Genomic DNA, 20,076 nt, shown 5'->3' on the forward strand with positions numbered 1-20,076 from the left:
ACGGAAAGATGGGCTTTACTACTTCTGACAACTGTCTACAATACAAGCTCTCTCAGTGGGCAGTTTTTCCTCATCGTTGAAACTTTGGCATCAATGCCTTGGACATCCTTCGGAGAAAGTAGTAAAGTCATTACCTTTCTTACATAATTCTAGTGATAAATTAAATAAGGCATGTGATGTGTGTCCTCGTGCCAAACAATCTCGTGATTCTTTTTCCGTTAGTAATCATAAGGCCTCTCGAATTTTTGAATTGGTTCATTGTGATCTTTGGGGGCCTTTCAAAACAGTTTCTTCTTGTGGAGCTCTTACTATTTGACTATTGTGGATGATTTTTGCCGAGCTATATGGGTTTATTTACTGATTGATAAAATGGAAGTTTTTAAAATGTTTATGTCTTTTTTTGCTATGGTTGATAGACAATTTGGTCAAAAGGTTAAAATAGTTAGGAGTGATAATGGGACAGAGTTTAATTGTTTGACATATTTTTTTTTTCAAATGGGATTTTGTTTCAAAACTCTTGTGTGGGGACTCCACAACAGAACGGAAGAGTTGAACGTAAGCACCGACATATTTTAACAGTAGCAAGGGCCTTGCGTTTTCAAAGTCATATTCCTCTTTATTTTTGGGGTGAATGTGTTTTAGCAGCTACTCATCTGATAAACCGAACACCTTCAAGTATCCTTCAAAATAAAACACCATATGAAATTTTATTCAACACTTTGCTTGTTTTTGATGAATTGCGTGTGTTTGGTTGTTTATGTTATGCCCATAATCAACGAGCTAGGAATGATAAATTTGCAAGTCGAAGTTGAAAATGTGTTTTTGTTGGATATCCTTTTGGTAAGAAAGGATGGAGACTTTTTGATCTAGAAAATAAAAGTTTTTTTGTTTCTAGGGATGTTAAGTTTTTTGAAAATCAATTTCTTTTTGCTGAAATTGTTACTGCTACTAGTGTTTCTAAAAATAATATTGGCAACGTGGGTTTAGGTGATGATGGTTTTGACTTTAATATGTTTGGGGATTCTAATATATTATCTGATGAACCTAATCTCACAAATGAATCCACTTCACCACATATCACCACCCAAAGCCTTCTATCACTGAAACTCAAATGGGACGAGGATTCCGTGAAAAGGTTCCATCCATTCGTCTTCGTGAATATGTTACTAACACCGTTGTTCCAAAAATTCAATATAATATCTCTCAAAGTTCATCCGCTTCTTCAGGTGCATTATATCCTATAACACATTATATTAATTGTGCAAAATTTTCTGCTAGCCATCAAAAATTTCTTGCCGCTATTACAGCAGGTAGTGAACCAAAATCTTTTAAAGAGGCTATGACAGATGTAGGATGGCGTCATGCTATGCAAAAAGAAATTCGTGCCTTGGAGGATAATGGTACTTGGACTATAGAAAAATTACCAGATGGTAAACGTGCTCTTGGTAATCAATGGGTTTATAAAATCAAGTACAACTTTGATGGTAGTCTTGAACGACTTAGAGCTCGATTGGTTGTTTTTGGTAATCATCAAATTGCAGGGATTGATTATAACGAGACTTTTGCACCAGTTGCAAAGATGGTCACGGTTCGTGTTTTCTTAGCCATTGCAGCATCTAAAAATTGGGAGCTGCATCAGATGGACGTGCATAATGCTTTTTTTTGCACGGGGATCTCAACGAGGAAGTCTATATGAAGCTTCCTCCTGGTTTTGGGTCTTCTCAACCTGATATGGTCTGTCGTCTTCGAAAGTCATTATATGGCTTGAAACAGGCACCACGGTGTTGGTTCGCCAAGCTTGTTACTTCTTTAAACGAGTATGGCTTTCTACAATCTTCTTCTGATTATTATCTCTATACATATACTAAGGGTGATATTCAAATCAATTTTTTGGTATATGTTGATGATTTAATTATTTCTGGGAATAATTCTGATGCTTTGAAAATTTTTAAAAATTATTTGAGCACATGTTTTTATATGAAGGATCTCGGAATTCTTAAATATTTTCTTGGGATTGAAGTGGCATGAAGTCCTAATGGTATCTTTCTTTGTCAGCGAAAATATTCTCTTGACATTATCTCAAAGACAGGTCTTCTTGGTGCCAAGCCCACAGCTTTTCCAATTGAGCAAACTCATCGTCTTGCTCATGCTTCCGGAGATCCTTTGTCTAATGGCGAACCATATCGTCGTTTGGTTGGTCGTTTGATATACTTGACAGTCACTCGTCCTGATTTGGCATACTCGGTCTATGTTTTATCACAGTTTCTACAAGAACCAAGACAGGAACATTGGGAAGCTGCTTTGCGTGTTGTTCCCTTTTTAAAGGGCTCCCCAAGACAAGGAATTTTACTTCGCGCCGATAGCTCTCTCTCTTTGACAGGCTGGTGTGATTCAGATTGGGCTGCTTGTCCTCTTACTCATCGCTCTTTGACAAGATGGATTGTGTTTCTTGGTAATTCCCCGATTTCTTGGAAAACCAAAAAACAACCTACTGTGGCACGCTCTTCGACAGAAGCTGAATATCGCTTTATGGCTTCCATTACTTGTGAATTAAAGTGGTTGAAGGGTCTTCTCCTTAGCTTGGGAATTAAGCATCCAGCGGCCATTAGTCTATATTGTGATAGTCAGTCAGCATTACATATTGCACATAATCCGGTCTTCCACGAGAGAACAAAGCACATTGAAGCAGACTGCCACTTCGTTCGTGATGCCATTCAAGATGGAATTGTTCTTCCTTCATATGTCCCTACGAAAATTCAACTTGCAGACATTTTTCCCAAGCCTTGGGGACTCGACAGTTTCAGTTTTTACTTTCCAAGTTAGGCATTTATGATCCTCATGCTCCACCTTGAGGGAGGGTATTGAGATTTTATTGAGATTTTATACCAGATATTTGATTAACGTGAGTTTAGGTATTAGGATATTATGTAACGTTTAGGAATATATTTGCAATTATGTAACGTATATTTTGTTAACACCGTTTAGGAAATAGATTAGGATTACAGCTGTAGTTTCCTTTTTATTTTCTCTACCTTTCTGTGTATATATATGACTAAAGAATATCAATAAAGGTGACTGATTCACCATTCTTTCATTAACTTACATGGGCTTACATGGCAACTATTGCAGGACATGTTCACAGGCGGGAGCGACATGTTCGACGACATTGGAGTGGATGATGGCGGAGCTTATGACAAACCCGTATGCGATGAAGAAAGCCCAAGAAGAGGTCAGAAGAGTGGTCGGAAATAATTCGAATATCGATAACGAGGATATCAATAAAATGGACTACTTGAAATGTTGCTAAGGCTACACCCTCCGGCCCCTCTACTTGTCCCCCGTGAAACAACTGCTGAGACAGAGGTACAAGGGTTTCGAGTTCCCGCCAAAACGAGAGTGTTCTTCAATGCTTGGGCAATTCAGAGGGACCCGAGAGCGTGGGACCGGGCCGAGGAGTTTCTGCTAGAGAGATTCCAGAATAGCGGTGTCGATTTCAAAGGGCGAGACTTTGAGTTGATTCCATTTGGCCTTGGAAGAAGAGGGTGTCCCGGGATGGGTTTCGGGGTCGCGAGCGTTGTGTTCATGATTGCTAATATTTTATGTTGTTTTGATTGGAATATTCCGAATTCGATGTCCCTAGAAGAAATGAACATGGATTAAATTTAAGGAATGACTGTTCACAGGAAGATTCCCCTAAATCTTCTGCCAATTCCATTTTCCCCCTGAAATTCTCTCTATGTTGAGATATATTGTGATGTTAAAATGATGGAATTTATCTTTAAGTCATGTTTTCATCACAACAGAAAACTAAGCCTTGTATAATGGCTCTTTGTAATTTTGTGCGATAATGTTTGATTTAAAACTCCATTTTGAGTACAAAACAGTTAAGATTACATTGAACGAAATTAAGCAGCTGAATTTAATAAAGAGTAAATGGCGCCAAAAGTCCCTAAAGTTTCCAGAAACAGCTAAGTTAGTCCCTATTCTTTTTTTTTTACGGCGAAAGTCCTTCATGTTTAATTTTCGTCATGCCGTTGATCCCCAACCCCATTTTGACGTTAATAAGTAACGATTTTATGTCAAAAACGTTAGTTTTGACTGAAAACGTATTTTAATTCAGAAATTAAACAATAAAAGAAATAAAAACAAATAAAACAAATAAAAATGTGTGATAATCCGTCCTTGCGCGCGCGAAGCACCGGAGCTGAGGAGCGTCACCGGAACCGGAGAAACCCGAGGAATCCGCGCCTGGTCGGAGGAGCGTGTGCGTCCACCGCTGAAAAGAGGAAGCTCCGATGGGCTAGGGACGGCGTTCTCCACCAAGCCCGACGAAGATCTCCGTCGCCGGCCTCTCTCTCCCGTCTCTCACGCCGCGGAAACCCTCGCCGGCGCTCCGTTGGGCCGATTCGCCGCAATCAGGTGCCTCTGCGAAGGAGAAGGAAGCTACTCGCCGCTGAACGCCTCGTACAGCTTCTAAAGAAAACGACCGACCTTCGACGCAGAAATTCGGCGGAGATATACGCAAAAATTCTTACCCCCGGGTCCAAATTCAATTCAGCGACTGACCTCCGATGCAAATGGCCCTGCTATTCCCTGGTTGTGACTACGAGCACTGGTTCAGAAAAGTCGATTTTACACCTTGGTTCTGTAAAACCAACGAAGAAGAAGAAGTGGTTTTTTTTTTATTTCTTTTATTTGTTTTTATTTCTGACTTAAAATATGTTTTCAGTCAAAACTAACGCTTTTGGCTAACATCATTACATATTAACGGCATATTAGAGTTAGGGATCTACGGAATGACGAAAACTAAACATGAAGGACTTTCGCCGTAAAAAAAAGAATAGGGACTAACTTAGCTGTTTCTGGAAACTTTAGTGACTTTTGCCGCCATTTACTCTTTAATAAATAAAAAAAGTTTACCGCATTTACGGTCACTGCTCTTTTTTATTTTTAATTTTATTTATTTATTTATTTATTTTTACCTTTATTTGTACTTTTCTTCCAGGGCTGTAAAATAAAAACTTGGCTAACGATTCAATAAAAGAGCATCTATCACTACTACAAACTGGGGATTCTACAACGATATAGTACCATTGTGGAAGGTTTTGTACCGTTGTAGAATCGTCCGCTGCGTAATGATTCCACAACGGTACTCGTCTCGTTGTGGAATCTTACAGATTCCATAACGGTACAGTACCGTTGTGGAAACTTCCATTTTTCCACAATGGGACAGTCCCGTTGTGAAAAAATGGATTAATTTTTTGCAAATTCGCCGCGGCCATGTATGGATTTAGCCGCGGCTAACCGTACCGTTGTGGAAGAGTTCGCCGCGGCTAATGTCATACGTGGATGCGGCGGATTTAAAATATTCTGTTTCTGGTTTCTCGCCGCGGCAAACGATACATATTTGCGGCAGCGAGATCTTTCACAGCGGGACGGCAGTACCATTGTGGAAGAGTTCGCCGCGGTGAAATATATACGTGGCTGCTGCGAATATGTATTGTGTTTTTAAAAAAATTTCGCTGCAGTAAGGTATACTTTGGCTGCGGCGAGATGAATTCCCAGGAAAATTTGCCACTGCCAAATTATTACACGCCGCGGTCAAATTGTACCTGAGAGCTATTTTTTTTTGTTTTCCAATTTAAAAACCTGAAAATGAAATTATATATCCAAAACCAAATATCCATAACATCCAAAACATATCCATAACATCCAAAACCAAATATATATCCAAAACATCCAAAACATCCAAAACAAATATCTATATCCAAAATCAAACTAATATTCACATTCTATAATAGTTTGTACCTATAACACCCAATCTTCTCGAATTTTCTATAAGTTATCCAGTGTATATGACTTCTTCATTTATAATTTATCTATACCAACTCCAACAAAATCACGCATATAACTTAAGACATAATACCCGCATTCCGTGTTTCCGATTTGTCTGAGAGCCGAGGCACTTGTGATTAAGGTTGATTGACCGTTACTTTGGGCTTCTTGATTGTCAAGCTTGAGATCCGAAAAATCCTTATACGCCCAACAAAAAAAAAAATTAGAAAACAAATATTTGTGTAAATGAAATACTTCAAGTAATATGTAATTAATTTACCTTTTTATCAACTTCCTTAAATCCAATGGGATTTTATTTTTCAACGGAGCGAAGAACATCGCTTGATCTTTCCAAAGATCGAAGACAACAAGCATCCAATGATCATTTAAATTGTACGGCATCAAAACTAGTTGTTTTGGTTTGCAATTTCGTTCTATTTTGCCGATTTGCTTGACGGGTTCGGACAAATGGACCTCATCGTTGTTGGTTTGGAGGTAGCAACTCAAATCCACTTCAACAAAACACATTACTTCACTCCGCTTATTTTTGTCTAATATGGATTGTAGATAACTACGAAAAACAATTATTGAATTAGTTAATAGTGAAATATTGTATATTGATATAAGAAAAATAATATAAAAGAAATATTTACCCCATGTAAACCGTTATGCACGACACGCCTATTTCCTCGTATCTAAGGAATTCTTTAACATCGTCAAACATCACCGGAATATGCTCTACGGCGATACTTGCTCAAACTTTGACATTGATTGAATCCCCTTTCGGTAACATTACTCGGTTGGCATGTTGGGCGAGCAATCAAAACTTTGGATTAATCAACTTATATGAAATCTTCTTATCGTCATCGGCCCTAGGTTCACTATCACCACCGACCTTCAACACTTGTGTGACCACCGGGCCACGACTCTCTTTTGCAATTTCAGTTTCTACTAATCTCTTTGGCCACTTAACGAAGCCCCCTACGGCTTCTTCAATAGTCTTGGCTTCATCGGTGGGAATCGGCAAAAAAGCTTTCTTAATCAAAGCCGCCGCAATGCTCACTCGTACGTTTACATCCTCCAAAGATGAAAAATGAACGTGTTCGGCTTTCATGTATGCTCGCCCATTTGCTACATGAGCCGTGCCTCCATTCACGAAATCATCAAGGAGGAGAATGCATTCGATGCTTTCACCCGAACACGGTGTCACTGGTGTGGTTGGATTCATCGAGCAACTTGCTCGAACACTACCGGGTTTGTCGATAATTAGAGGATTAACATGCGGACGCTCTATGACACCAACATTGAGATCCACGGCAACTTCATGTTGAGATTGTTTATCTAATAATTCACTAATGTTATTAAAAAAAAGTATAAAAATATTTGACTTTATTACTTGTATTAAAAAATAGAAAATTACCTTAAGACATCGCTTCATTAGCCTTGTCTTCATCACCACTTTTAACCATGTCTTCATCAGCACCCTTAGCCATCTCTTCATCATCACCCTTAGGCATCTCTTCATCATCACCAATATTTTCCTCTTCATTTGTGGGACGTAGGACACTAGGCAACTCGTCATTAGCATCTTTGAGACTCAAACCATTTTGAGTTAAGGCTTTCATAATGAAAGATTTTAAGTCACACATTTCTCGACGTAACTTAGTTAGCTCGTCACTCAAGTTTGACCGACGAGATACAGAATTGCACCTTAACGAGTATTTAGATTGCCCACGAACACGACCGGGATGTTCCTTAGTTCCCAAAGCGTCTTGCAAGACACTTTCCATTGACTCATCCGTAACTTCTTGAGATGATTTTCCCTTCATTCTCGACTCAACCCATAATACCTCTTTTGTAGGCCATTCACCCGGCTCCTCGTACTATTATCAAGCAATACCACAAATTAATTAATAAATATCATGAAACATGGAATAAAAAATAAAACATATAAATCTAACCTTTTGTTGATCAAGTTTTCGATATCAATTGTGGCCGGTTCTAGATTTGTACACGTTCTTCCTTGCTATTTCTTTCCCATTGTCCGATGATTTTTTGAACACTTCGGAATGTCTATACTCAACAAATTTTATCCAATCTTCTTCAGTGATATTTCCATAGCGTTTTAAAACATATTCCGGCCTCTTCAAGATGCTTGGATTATTGAGGTTGTCTTTGACTAGATCGTTGTATAGCTCGTGACGGAATAACATCGCCGCTTCTCCAACTCTCATAAGAAAATTATTCTTAAGTTCGATAGGGACCGTAAATGCTTCAAATATTTCGTTCCAAATCCTTTCTTTTAGCTGTTTATGCTCTTTTAGTCTCCAATCAATCATCGAAATTGGAACGTGTTCTCAAGCTAACACCCCAAAATAACTCGATAACTCATCACCCTCCTTATTCAATGGGGCATCTCTATCATTAAATTTGACGTTTATCTTCTTACCAAGAGTTTTAACCTTATTAATCTTGGGCATAAGAGTATTTCTTCTTTTCCCGAGACCATCGATATTGGTGGATCTCCGTTTATCGCTAGCGGTACTAGTTGAAGTATTAGACATAATCTATGAAAAAACAAAATTCAACATAATCTCAATTCAAACCAATTCCAACACAAACTCAAACCGAAATTCAATTTCAATTCTAACTAATTCCAACACAAAATCAAACCAAAATTCAATTTCAATTCAAACCAATTCCAACATAAACTCAAACCGAAATTCAATTTAAATTCAAACCAATTTCAACACCAAACTCAAATCGAAATTCGATTCCACACTCATTTTCTACATAGATATCAAATTCCATATTCAATTTCTATATAACTTAAACACAAATACACAATTCTAACATAATTTCAACATAAAATTACAAATTACATAAAAAAAACACTTATCCGGAGTGAAGACGACGAGCAGGGAGGCGTGGTGAAGAATAAAATGTCAATGATGTTGTCAGAGGGTTGTGGTCGGAGGCAAAGTTTTGTGGGCTTAGAAATTTGTGGAGAGTGGGTTTGGTGAGTTTGTGGAGAGTGGGTTTGTGAAGAACAAGAAGAAGAAGAAGAAGAAGAAGAAGAAGAAGAAGAAGAAGAAGAAGAAGAAGAAGAAGAAGAAGAAGAAGAAGAAGAAGAAGAAGAAGAAGAAGAAGAAGAAGAAGGAGAAGAGGGCGGAATGTGGGTCAGAAGGAGAGGAGGGCAGGGAGAAGGATAGAAGGGCGGGGAAGAAGGAGATAAGGGGTGGAGGAAGAAGAAAAGGGCGCGGGGAAGAAGGAGATGAGGGGCGGAGAAAGAAGAGAGGGGCGAAGAAAGAAGAGAGAATGGCGGAGGAAGAAGAGAGAAGAGAGAGTGAGGGCGGCAGAGGAAGAAGAGAGGGGCGGCGACGGAGTGGGTGTGGGTCGGAGAGAGAGAGAGAAGAAGAAGAAGAATAAAATATCTGAAAATTTGGAAAAAAAATCGAGTGGAAAACTGTTTTAGGGTTCAGATCGTGATATTTCGCCGCGGCCGAGATACCACGTCGCCGTGGCGAGTATAATCCACAACGGTACGACCGTCCCGTTGTGGAATATTTATCCGCGGCCACATATATGTTTGGCCGCGGCGAAACAGTCTGGCCGCAACCAAATTACAGTGTGGCCGCGGAGAAATAGTTCTCAGATTTACATAGCCCCTGGAACTATTTTTGTCGCGGCCATGTATATATTTGGCCACGGCGTGAACTATCTGGCTGCAGCGAAATTGGTACATGGCCGCAGCGAAATAGTTCTCAGATTTACATAGCCTCTGGAACTCTTTTCGCCGCGGCCACGTACAATGTTGGCCGTGGCGGGAAAATTCTACAACGGGACGACTGTCCCGTTGTGGAATCAATTCGCCGCGGCTATGTACATCCTTCGGTGCAGCGAAACATCGCGCACTGGATCTATAACTTAAAATTTCTCGTCATTTTCACTTTCTAATCTCAAAACCTCATTCGGAAACCCACTCCGAACCTAATTCCGACCCGTTCTGTGCCATCCTTGGTTATCACTCTCAACTATACGTCCAACTCTTGTAAGTTATTCTCCTATTTGCTTTGAAATATGCTTGTCTTTTATAATTTGGAAATTAGAATGGGTATTTTTTTGTAAAATTTAGGATTTTCTATCATTGAAGATGAAAAAATGGATGTGGGAGAATAGATTAACTGAGATACATCAAGAAGGTGTAGATGAGTTTTGTAAATTCGCTAGAGATAATATGGACGACGTGAAATCTATTCGTTGTCCTTGTGTTCGATGTGGAAATCATAGGCATTTTTCGCTTGATGTTGTTCGAACCCATTTGTTTGCGTATGGAATAATGACCTCCTATCAAAGATGGTACTACCATGGTGAGGTTTGTCGTTCGACGATAAACAATATCGTTGATGATATTGAAGATGATGTTGATGATATGCCCGGAATGATGAATGATTTGGAGGACGATTTTTTTGACCGACCGGAGTTGTTTGAGTCGATGAAGATTGATGCTGAGACATCATTATACGAAGGGTGTACAAGCTTTTCGAAGTTGTCGTTTTTAGTTACATTGTTCCATTTGAAGGCGTCGGGTGGTTGGACAAACACTAGCTTTACAAAATTGTTGGAAACACTTACAGAAGCCTTTCCGAAAGACAATAAAGTTCCTTTAAGTATGTATGAGGCGAAGAAGACGTTGGGCACATTAGATATGAAGTACGAGAAGTTCCATGCGTGCCCGAATGATTGTGTTTTATACAGACACGAGCATGAAAATCTAGATGAATGTCCGACCTGCAAAGAGTCGAGGTGGAAGAAGGGTAAAATGCCACGTGACGGAGTCAAAGGAGTTCCAGTTAAGGTATGTATTCACTACTCGATTATCAAATACATATATAGCCTATAATGATATGCTTGTCATTGTTTTTTTATGATTACAGTCGTTATGGTACATTCCTCCAATGCCACGCTGCCGATGAGTGTTTAATAGTGCCAAACATGCGAAGAACATGATTTGGCACTCTGAAAAACGTGTCAATGATGGTGTTCTCAGACGTCTTGCCGATGCTGCCCAATGTAAATCCTTTGATTTTGAGTATAAGGATTTTAGTGCTGATCCCCAAAATCTTCGTCTTGGTTTAACAAATGATGGTATGAACCCGTTTAGCATGATGAGCAGTAAATATAGTGTTTGGCCAGTTATATTGGTGAACTACAATCTCCCTCCAAAACTCTGTATGAAGAGAAAGTTCTTGATGTTAACGCTTCTGATATAGGGACTGAGTCAACCAGATAATGATATTGATGTTTATTTGGCACCGCTTGTTGATGATTTGAAGATGTTATGGGAGAAGGGCTATGAGGTCAAAGACGCTTATCGTGGAGATTCTTTCAACTTATGGGCAATGTTATTGTGGACTGTTAACGACTTTCCGGCCTATGGAAATTTGTCAGGATATTTTGTGAAATGCTCGATTGGTTGTCCTATTTGTATTAAAGACACATCTTCCATCCGGTTGAAGCATGGGAAGAAGACTGTGTTTCTAGGGCATAGAAGATTTTTAGAAGGTTAAAACAAGCATTTGATGGCAACACCGAAGAACGGCTCCCTCCTTGAATTTTTTCAGATGAAGATGTCTACGAGATGGTAGAAAACGTCAATGAAGTCCTTAGAAAAAGAAAGCGTCGTGCTAGTACTAAAGAGTCATTTCAAGAGAATCCTTGGAAGAAGAAATTGATATTTTATGACCTTCCGTATTGGAAGACGCACTATGTTCGGAATTGTCTGGATGTTATGCATATCGAGAAAAATGTTCGCGAATCTGTTATCGGTACGCTTCTTGATGATCCACATAAATCGAAAGACGGAATAAATCTAGAAGGCATCTCAAGGAGCTGAATATAAGAAGTATTTTGCATGCCGAGGAGGAGTGCGGACAAAAAAAAAATTACCAGCGGCAACTAGATCGGAAGGAGAAGAAGAAGTTGTGTAAATGGTTTGCGTCTATCAAAGTTCCCGATGGTCATTCTTCAAACTATACGAGATTTGTATCTATGAAACATTTGAGACTTATTGGAATGAAGACTCACGATTGTCATGTGCTTCGACAACAAATGTTACCTCTCACCTTGCGTGAAATTTTGTCATCCGATGTGAGATTTGCAATATCCAAGATATGTGTATTCTTCAACTCGATTTGCTCGAAGGTTATCGATCCCACTCGGTTGGATTCCATGCAATCGGAGTTGGTAAAAACTCTATACATGCTAGAGAAGTTTTTCCCACCTTCGTTTTTTGACATCATGATTCACTTAACTGTTCACTTGGTACGTGAAGTGAAATTATGTGGGCCCGTATTTTTACATTGGATGTATCCAATCGAACGTTACATGAAAGTTTTGAAGAGTTATGTGAAGAACTACAGTAGGTCGGAAGGGAGCACAGTAGAAAACTATATAGCAGAGGAGTCAGTTGAATTTTGTTCGGAGTATTTAACTAATGCAGACGCGATTGGGTTGCCAAAGAACACAAGTAATGAATCAAAAGCTTTATCTACATATATGTTTTGTGACACTTTCTTTTGTGTATTTAACTTATTCATGTGAGGACCACTACTTATATGAGTGGTTATGTATAAGTACTTATGTTGTCGCCGTTTTTCGGACAACTATTTAGGAGCCCAGAGCGGTTAGACCCAAGGCCGGACCAAGTGGTCTCACTCCGACTCGAGCGTGTCGGACTTGGTATCCCAAGTCGTCCCTTAGCTGTGGGTGAAGCTCACCTCGTCTCGATACTTGAAAAGCAAGAAAGAGATTGTGAACTATGTTGTCGGCCTGTCTAGAGCCGACGAGGACAAAGGCATCTCTTCGGCCCAAGCCTTTCACTCGGCCAATGGCCGAGTGAACCTCACCACCATGTTCACTCGGCCATTGGCCGACCCAACCATTGAAGGGGTCCAATGGCCGACCCAAAGTGTTCACTCGGCCAAGGGGTCCCCCAAACACCCCTTGGCCGCCTGTAAATACAAGGGTCTCTCCCTTGACCCAGGTAATCCATTTTTGAGTCCCGAAACGCTGCCGAACTCGTACTTCGCTCGTTTCGCTCATCTTTGGCCTCTCACCACCCCTAAAACCTCTATACTCCACCTCAATCCTACTAATCTTGAGCGTCGGAGAGGTAAACAGGGGCACCCCCCCTGTTTCCCCTTTGTAAACAGGGGCACCCCCCCTGTTTCCCCTTTGTAGTTCACAATCTCTTTCTTGCTTTTCAGGTATCGAGACGAGGTGAGCTTCACCCACAGCTAAGGGACGACTTGGGATACCAAGTCCGACACGCTCGAGCCGGAGTGAGACCACTTGGTCCGGCCTTGGGTCTAACCGCTCTGGGCTCCTAAATAGTTGTCCGAAAAACGGCGACAACAAACTACAAAGGGGAAACAGGGGGGGTGCCCCTGTTTACCTCTCCGACGCTCAACATTAGTAGGATTGAGGTGGAGTATAGAGGTTTTAGGGGTGGTGAGAGGCCAAAGATGAGCGAAACGAGCGAAGTACGAGTTCGGCAGTGTTTCGGGACTCAAAAATGGATTACCTGGGTCAAGGGAGAGACCCTTGTATTTATAGGCGGCCAAGGGGTGTTTAAGGGACCCCTTGGCCGAGTGAACACTTTGGGTCAGCCATTGGACCCCTTCAATGGTTGGGTCGGCCAATGGCCGATTGAACATGGTGGTGAGGTTCACTCGGCCATTGGCCGAGTGAAAGGCTTGGGCGGGCTGAGGTTCACTCGGCCATTGGCCGAGTGAACTGCCTGGGCGGCTGGAAGGTTCACTCGGCCATTGGCCGAGTGAACTGCTGGAAGGTTCACTCGGCCAATGGCCGAGTGAACTTCCTGGGCGGCTGAGAGGTTCACTCGGCCATTGGCCGAGTGAACTGTTGGAAGGTTCACTCGGCCAATGGCCGAGTGAACTGCCTGGGCGGCTGAAAGGTTCACTCGACCATTGGCCGAATGAACTGCTGGAAGGTTCACTCGGCCAATGGCCGAGTGAACTGCCCATCGGCCGAGTGAGTCATTGACTCAGCCAATGGCCGAGTAAGTCCTTGACTTAGCCAATGGCCGGTTGAGCCATTGACTCAGCCCATGGCCGAGGGAGCTATTGACTCAGCCAAATGGCCGAGTGAGTCATTGACTCAGCCAATGGCCGAGTGAGCCAATTACTGAGCCCATGGCCGAGGGAGCCATTGACTCAGCCAATGGCCGAGTGAGTCATTGACTCAGCCAATGGCCGAGTGAGCCATTGACTCAGCCCACGGCCGAGGGAGCCATTGACTCAGCCAATGGCCGAGTGAGCCATTGACTCGGCCAATGGCCGGGCAAGGCATTTGACATGGCCATTGGTTTGGGCCGGCCCCTGGTTGGGTCAGGGTTTCGCCGTTCAAGACCTCGCACCAGCCGCGCGGGTCGAAGAGATGCCTTTGTCCTCGTCGGCTCTAGACGGGCCGACAACATTAGCCCCCCGAGTTTCCGGTCGAGCGTAGGTCGAGTTGAAACTCAAAATCTACGCTTTTACGCGGATGCGGGACGAACGCTCTCGGGTTTGCGTCACGGGGAACGGCCTTATGTGCGTCATGGGGGACGGCTCTTGTGCGTCGCAAGGGACGACTTATTGTGCGTCACGAGGGACGGCCTTTGTGCGTCGCAAGGGACGGGTTTTGTTCGTCACGAGGGACGGCTTTATTGCGTCGCGAGGGACGACTTTATTGCGTCATGAGGGACGACTTATGTGCGTCGCGAGGGATGACTTATATGCGTCACGAGAGACGACTCATGTGCGTCACGGGGGACGGCCTTATGTGCGTCACGGGGGATGGCTTTTGTGCGTTGCGAGGGACGACTTATTGTGCGTCACGAGGGACGGCCTTTGTGCGTCGCAAGGGACGGCTTTTGTTCCGAGTTGATCGTGCGTGGCTTATTTTCTCGACCTACCAATGAAGGCGTGATCGGTCCGCACGGCCTGGGCCTCCGGGGGCCTTGGTGCCACGTCTATGTGACCGGGTTTCCCGCGGACGCTGGCTAGACCAGATACGCCCGGTGGACGCAAGCCCTTGAAACCCATTTGAAACTCGCTGCCAATCGGCTCACGAGCTGGGCGGCGAGCGCGGAGCCACATTTGCGTGGCGAGGTTTCTCGTGGACGCTGGCTAGACCAGGTACGCCCGGCGGACGCAAGCCTTTGAAACCCATTTGAAACTCGCTGCCCTTTGGCTCGCGAGCTGGGCGGCGAGCGTGGAGCCACATTTGCGTGGCCAGGTTTCTCGTGGACGCTGGCTAGACCAGATACGTCCTAGCGGGCGCAAGCCTTTGAGACCTATTTGTAACTCGCTGCCTTTCGGCTCACGAGCTGGGCGGCGAGCGCGGTGCCACATTCGTGTGGCCAGGTTTCTCGTGGACGCAGGCTAGACCAGATACGTCCTGGCGGACGCAAGCCTTTGAAACCCATTTGTAACTCGCTGCCTTTCGGCTCACGAGCTGGGCGGCGAGCGCGGTGCCACATTCGTGTGGCCAGGTTTCCCGTGGACGCTGGCTAGACCAGATACGTCCTGGCGGACGCAAGCCTTCGAAACCCATTTGTAACTCGCTGCCTTTCGGCTCACGAGCTGGGCGGCGAGCGCGGTGCCACATTTGCGTGGTGAGGTTTCCCGTGGACGCTGGCTAGACCAGATACGTCCTGGCGGACGCAAGTCTTTGAAACCCATTTGAAACTCGCTGCCTTTCGGCTCACGAGCTGGGCGGCGAGCGCGGTGCCACATTCGTGTGGCCAGGTTTCCGTGGACGCTGGCTAGACCAGATACGTCCTGGCGGACGCAAGCCTTTGAAACCCATTTGAAACTCGCTGCCTTTAGGCTCACGAGCTGGGCGGCGAGCGCGGTGCCACATTCGTGTGGCCAGGTTTCCTGTGGACGCTGGCAAGACCAGATACGTCCTGGCGGACGCAAGCCTTTGAAACCCATTTGTAACTTGTTGCCTTTCGGCTCACGAGCTGGGCGGCGAGCGCGGTGCCACATTCGGGTGGCCAGGTTTCCCGTGGACGCTGGCTAGACCAGGTACGTCCTGGCGGACGCAAGCCTTAGAAACCAATTTGTAACTCGCTGCCTTTCGGCTCACAAGCTGGGTGGCGAGCGCGGTGCCACATTTGCGTGGCAAGGTTTCCCGTGGACGCTGGCTAGACTAGATACTCCCAGCGGACGCAAGCCTTTGAACCCATCGTTGCCTTTTGACTCACGAGCTGGGCGGCGAGCGCGGACCCGGGACTCAACTCGAGGACTCACGTAGAGCTTGCACGAGGAGTAGTTAGTTGACTTGTGGACTCGGGACACAACTCGAGGGCTCATGTAGAGCCTGCACGAGGAATGGTTAGTTGGCTTGTGGGCTTGATACTCAACTCGAGGGCTCATGTAGAGCCTGCACGAGGAGTGGTTAGTTGGCTTGTGGGCTCGATACTCAACTCGAGGGCTCATGTAGAGCCTGCACGAGGAGTTCCGTGAAGAGTCGGCGCGAGGAGTATCGGTCGACTCGCGGACTCGGAGCTCGAGTCGAGGAATGAGCTCGTCTTGAGGAGATGTGTGAAGAGTCGGCACGAGGAGTATCAGTCGACTCGTGGACTCGAACTCGGCTCGAGGGCTTATGCAGAGCCTGCACGAGGAGTTCCGTGAAGAGTCGGTGCGAGGAGTATCGGTCGACTCACGGATTCGAAGTCGACTCGAAGAATGAACTCATCTCGAGGAGCCATGTGGAGTCGGCACAAGGAGTAGCTTGTCGACTCATGGACTCGAACTCGACTCGAGGAATGAACTCATCTCGAGGAGACATGTGGAGTTGGCACGAGGAGTAGATTGTCGACTCGTGGACTCGAACTCGACTCGAGGAATGAACTCGTCTCGAGGAGGCGTGTGAAGTCGGCACGAGGAGTGGCTTGTCGACTCGAGGACTCGAACTCGACTCGCGGACTCGGAGCTCGACTCGAGGAATGAGCTCGTCTCGAGGAGATATGTGAAGAGTCGGCACGAGAGGTATCGGTCGACTCGTGGACTCTAACTCGACTCGAGGAATGTACTCATTTCGAGGAGTTTTGTGAAGAGTCTGCGCGAGGAGTATCGGTCGACTCGTGGACTTGGAGCTCGACTCGAGGACCCATGTAGAGCCTGCACGAGGAGCTTCGTGAAGAATCGGCACGAGGAGTATCGGTCGACTCGTGGATTCAAACTCGACTCGAGGAATGAACTCATCTCGAGGAGACATGTGGAGTCGGCACGAGGAGTAGCTTGTCGACTCGTGGACTCGAACTTGACTCGAGGAATGAACTTGTCTCGAGGAGGCATGTGCAGTCGGCACGAGGAGTATCAGTCGACTCGTGGACTCGAACTCGGCTCGAGGGCTTATGTAGAGCCTGCACGAGGAGTTACGTGAAGAGTCGGCGCGAGGAGTATTGGTCGACTCGCGGACTCGGAGCTTGACTCGAGGAATGAGCTCGCCTCGAGGAGATATGTGAAGAGTCGGCACGAGAAGTATCGGTCGACTCGTGGACTCTAACTCGACTCGAGGAATGTACTTATCTCGAGGAGTTACGTGAGAAGTCTCTCTTTGGGACCTCCGGCCTAACCATCGACCCCTTGAGACTTTACTATTATTATTATTTGTTTTCTGTTTCGAGAGAGTTAGCCCAACACGTTTGGGTGAACTGACGAACTGAATCAAAAGACGTTAGGACGAAGTGATGAAGTGACTCCAGCTCGACTAGACGAAGTGGCGAGCTCGACTAGACGAAGTGACGAGCTTGACCAGGCGAGGTGATGAGCTCAAAATCCCAACAATTCGTTAGAGTCGGCACGAGGAGTATCAGTCGACTCGTGGACTCGGACTCAACTCGAGGACTCATGTAGAGCCTGCACGAGGAGTTACGTGAAGAGTCGGCACGAGGAGTATCAGTCGACTCGTGGACTCGAACTCGACTCGAGGAATGAACTCATCTCGAGGAGATATGTAGAGTCAGCACGAGGAGTATTAGTCGACTCGTGGACTCGGGACTCAACTCGAGGACTCATGTAGAGCCTGCACGAGGAGTTACGTGAAGAGTCGGCACGAGGAGTATCAGTCGACTCGTGGACTCGAACTCGACTCGAGGAATGAACTTGTCTCGAGGAGGCATGTGCAGTTGGCACGAGGAGTATCGGTCGACTCGTGGACTCGGGACTCAACTCGAGGACTCATGTAGAGCCTGCACGAGGAGTATCAGTCGACTCGTGGACTCGGGACTCAACTCGAGGACTCATGTAGAGCCTGCACGAGGAGTATCAGTCGACTCGTGGACTCGGGACTCAACTCGAGGACTCATGTAGAGCCTGCACGAGGAGTTACGTGAAGAGTCGGCACGAGGAGTATCAGTCGACTCGTGGACTCGAACTCGACTCGAGGAATGAACCCATCTCGAGGAGACATGTGAGAAGTCTTTCTTTGGGACCTCCGGCCTAACCATCGGCCCCTTGAGACTTTATTATTATTATTTTTTTTGTTGTTGAGTTGTTTTTGATTGAGCATTGATCCCTGTTAGCCCCTCGAGTTTCTTGCGTTTGTGAGACAAAGGCCAAGAAACTCTCGCGTTGGAGGTATACAAAAAGGTTGTCATGTGTAGAATAACTTTTTATTGCAATAAAGGGGGTCATTACATGTAGTCATTGCACTTGGCCTTCTTTGAAAAAAGAAGAAATTACATTTTCGAAATAAAAGTGATCACGAAGCCGATCGGGTTCGGGCGTGAATTTAAAGGTCGAAGTCGCGACAATCATGGCTTGCTAGCAGATGCGACGAATTCCTTGAAGTCCCCACCTCGAATTGGGGAATCAATTCGCTTCTTAAGCTGGTTGCATTCGATCGTCACGTGCCCGTGGTCTTTGTGGTATTCGCAGAACCTACTTCGATCTCGCTTCGCGGGGTCCTTTGTGAGTGGAGCGGGGCTTCCCAGCTCATTGCGGAGTAAGCTCAGGATCCGGTCGGGCGTTGTGTTGAGCGGGACGAAGGATTGCTTCGGGGCTGGAGAAGGGTGGTCATTAGGGACTTGACCCTTCCGGCGCCTTTTCCTTCGTGACTCGGGACCAACGGCCGGTATCACAAGCGCGGCTGCGCGCTTCTGGTTGGGTGCTCGATCAATGTTGGGTGGTCGCTGCCCCAAGACGATCCAGGTCTCGCGTTGAGCGTCGAGTTTTTCTCTCAAGTCGAACTCGTGATCTTCTCTTTGAGAGCTGAGGCGGTCTCTCAAGTCTCCAGAGGCCGTCCCTATCACCCTTGTTAAGGGCGTGTCACTCAGGCGACACCTCTGGCGGAGGCCGCGACCATCGACGTTGTCACCTTCACAAGGGTTTTGGACACGGATGGTGAGCTTGGAGCGTCCCTTTCGGGACCTCGAGACTGAGCGTCCTCGGGTATTGCGCGAGCTTTGACGCCTTGACGTGGTCGCCCGAGGGTGTCCCCTCGAGGGCGCGTGCGCGTGCCCATCAGAAAGTTGACGTCTCGACGCGGTTGCCCGAGGATGTCCCCTTGGAAGCGTGCGCGTGCGTCCACTTTCGTGAACAGCGTGGTCGAGGTTGGTCTCGTGGTTGACGCTATCGACGTTGTTGGAGTCGAGGAGGTCGGCGATTAGCGCACCGGTGACGCTGGGGCGGTCTAGGAGTTCGGCGAGCCTTCGAGCCGTGTCCTCTCGGACTGCGGCCTCGGGGTCATTCGCCGGGTCTCGGGGCTGGCTCTCGTTATCACGAGGTTGCCCTCTAAGACGACGCGCGGGGCTTCGGGGGCCGTACCTCGAGCTATTCGCTCGGGCTCCCATGGAGGTGGTGGGGATACGACTCATCTCTCGAGAGTCGTAGAAGTAGCAGACGACTGGTAGAGGGGATGTGTCGCCAAGGTCGGGAGATCCCCTCCTTCTAGCGCCAAAATGTTGTCGCCTTTTTTCGGACAACTATTTAGGAGCCCAGAGCGGTTAGACCCAAGGCCGGACCAAGTGGTCTCACTCCGGCTCGAGCGTGTCGGACTTGGTATCCCAAGTCGTCCCTTAGCTGTGGGTGAAGCTCACCTCGTCTCGATACCTGAAAAGCAAGAAAGAGATTGTGAACTATGTTGTCGGCCCGTCTAGAGCCGACGAGGACAAAGGCATCTCTTCGGCCCAAGCCTTTCACTCGGCCAATGGCCGAGTGAACCTCA

At 45.8% G+C, this 20,076-nt stretch overlaps 1 protein-coding gene across 1 annotated transcript; it reads left to right on the plus strand.

Annotated features, from left to right (window-relative positions):
• The first annotated feature begins 3,297 nt into the window (after positions 1-3,297).
• On the plus strand, positions 3,298-3,660 carry LOC149383454 (cytochrome P450 71A1-like). Its single transcript, XM_089627802.1, has one exon. The coding sequence runs from the start codon at positions 3,298-3,300 to the stop codon at positions 3,658-3,660; it is 363 nt and encodes a 120-aa protein (XP_089483928.1).
• The last annotated feature ends 16,416 nt before the right edge of the window (positions 3,661-20,076 follow it).

The sequence above is a fragment of the Urtica dioica genome, chromosome 10 (assembly GCF_054948205.1).
Source record: "Urtica dioica subsp. dioica isolate 48M chromosome 10, U.dioica_male_clone48M_v1_H2, whole genome shotgun sequence".
NCBI lineage: Eukaryota > Viridiplantae > Streptophyta > Magnoliopsida > Rosales > Urticaceae > Urtica > Urtica dioica.

Bases quoted from the DNA above. Each gene is read 5' to 3' on its own strand.
- LOC149383454 (XM_089627802.1), top strand. From the start codon at position 3,298: ATGTTGCTAAGGCTACACCCTCCGGCCCCTCTACTTGTCCCCCGTGAA.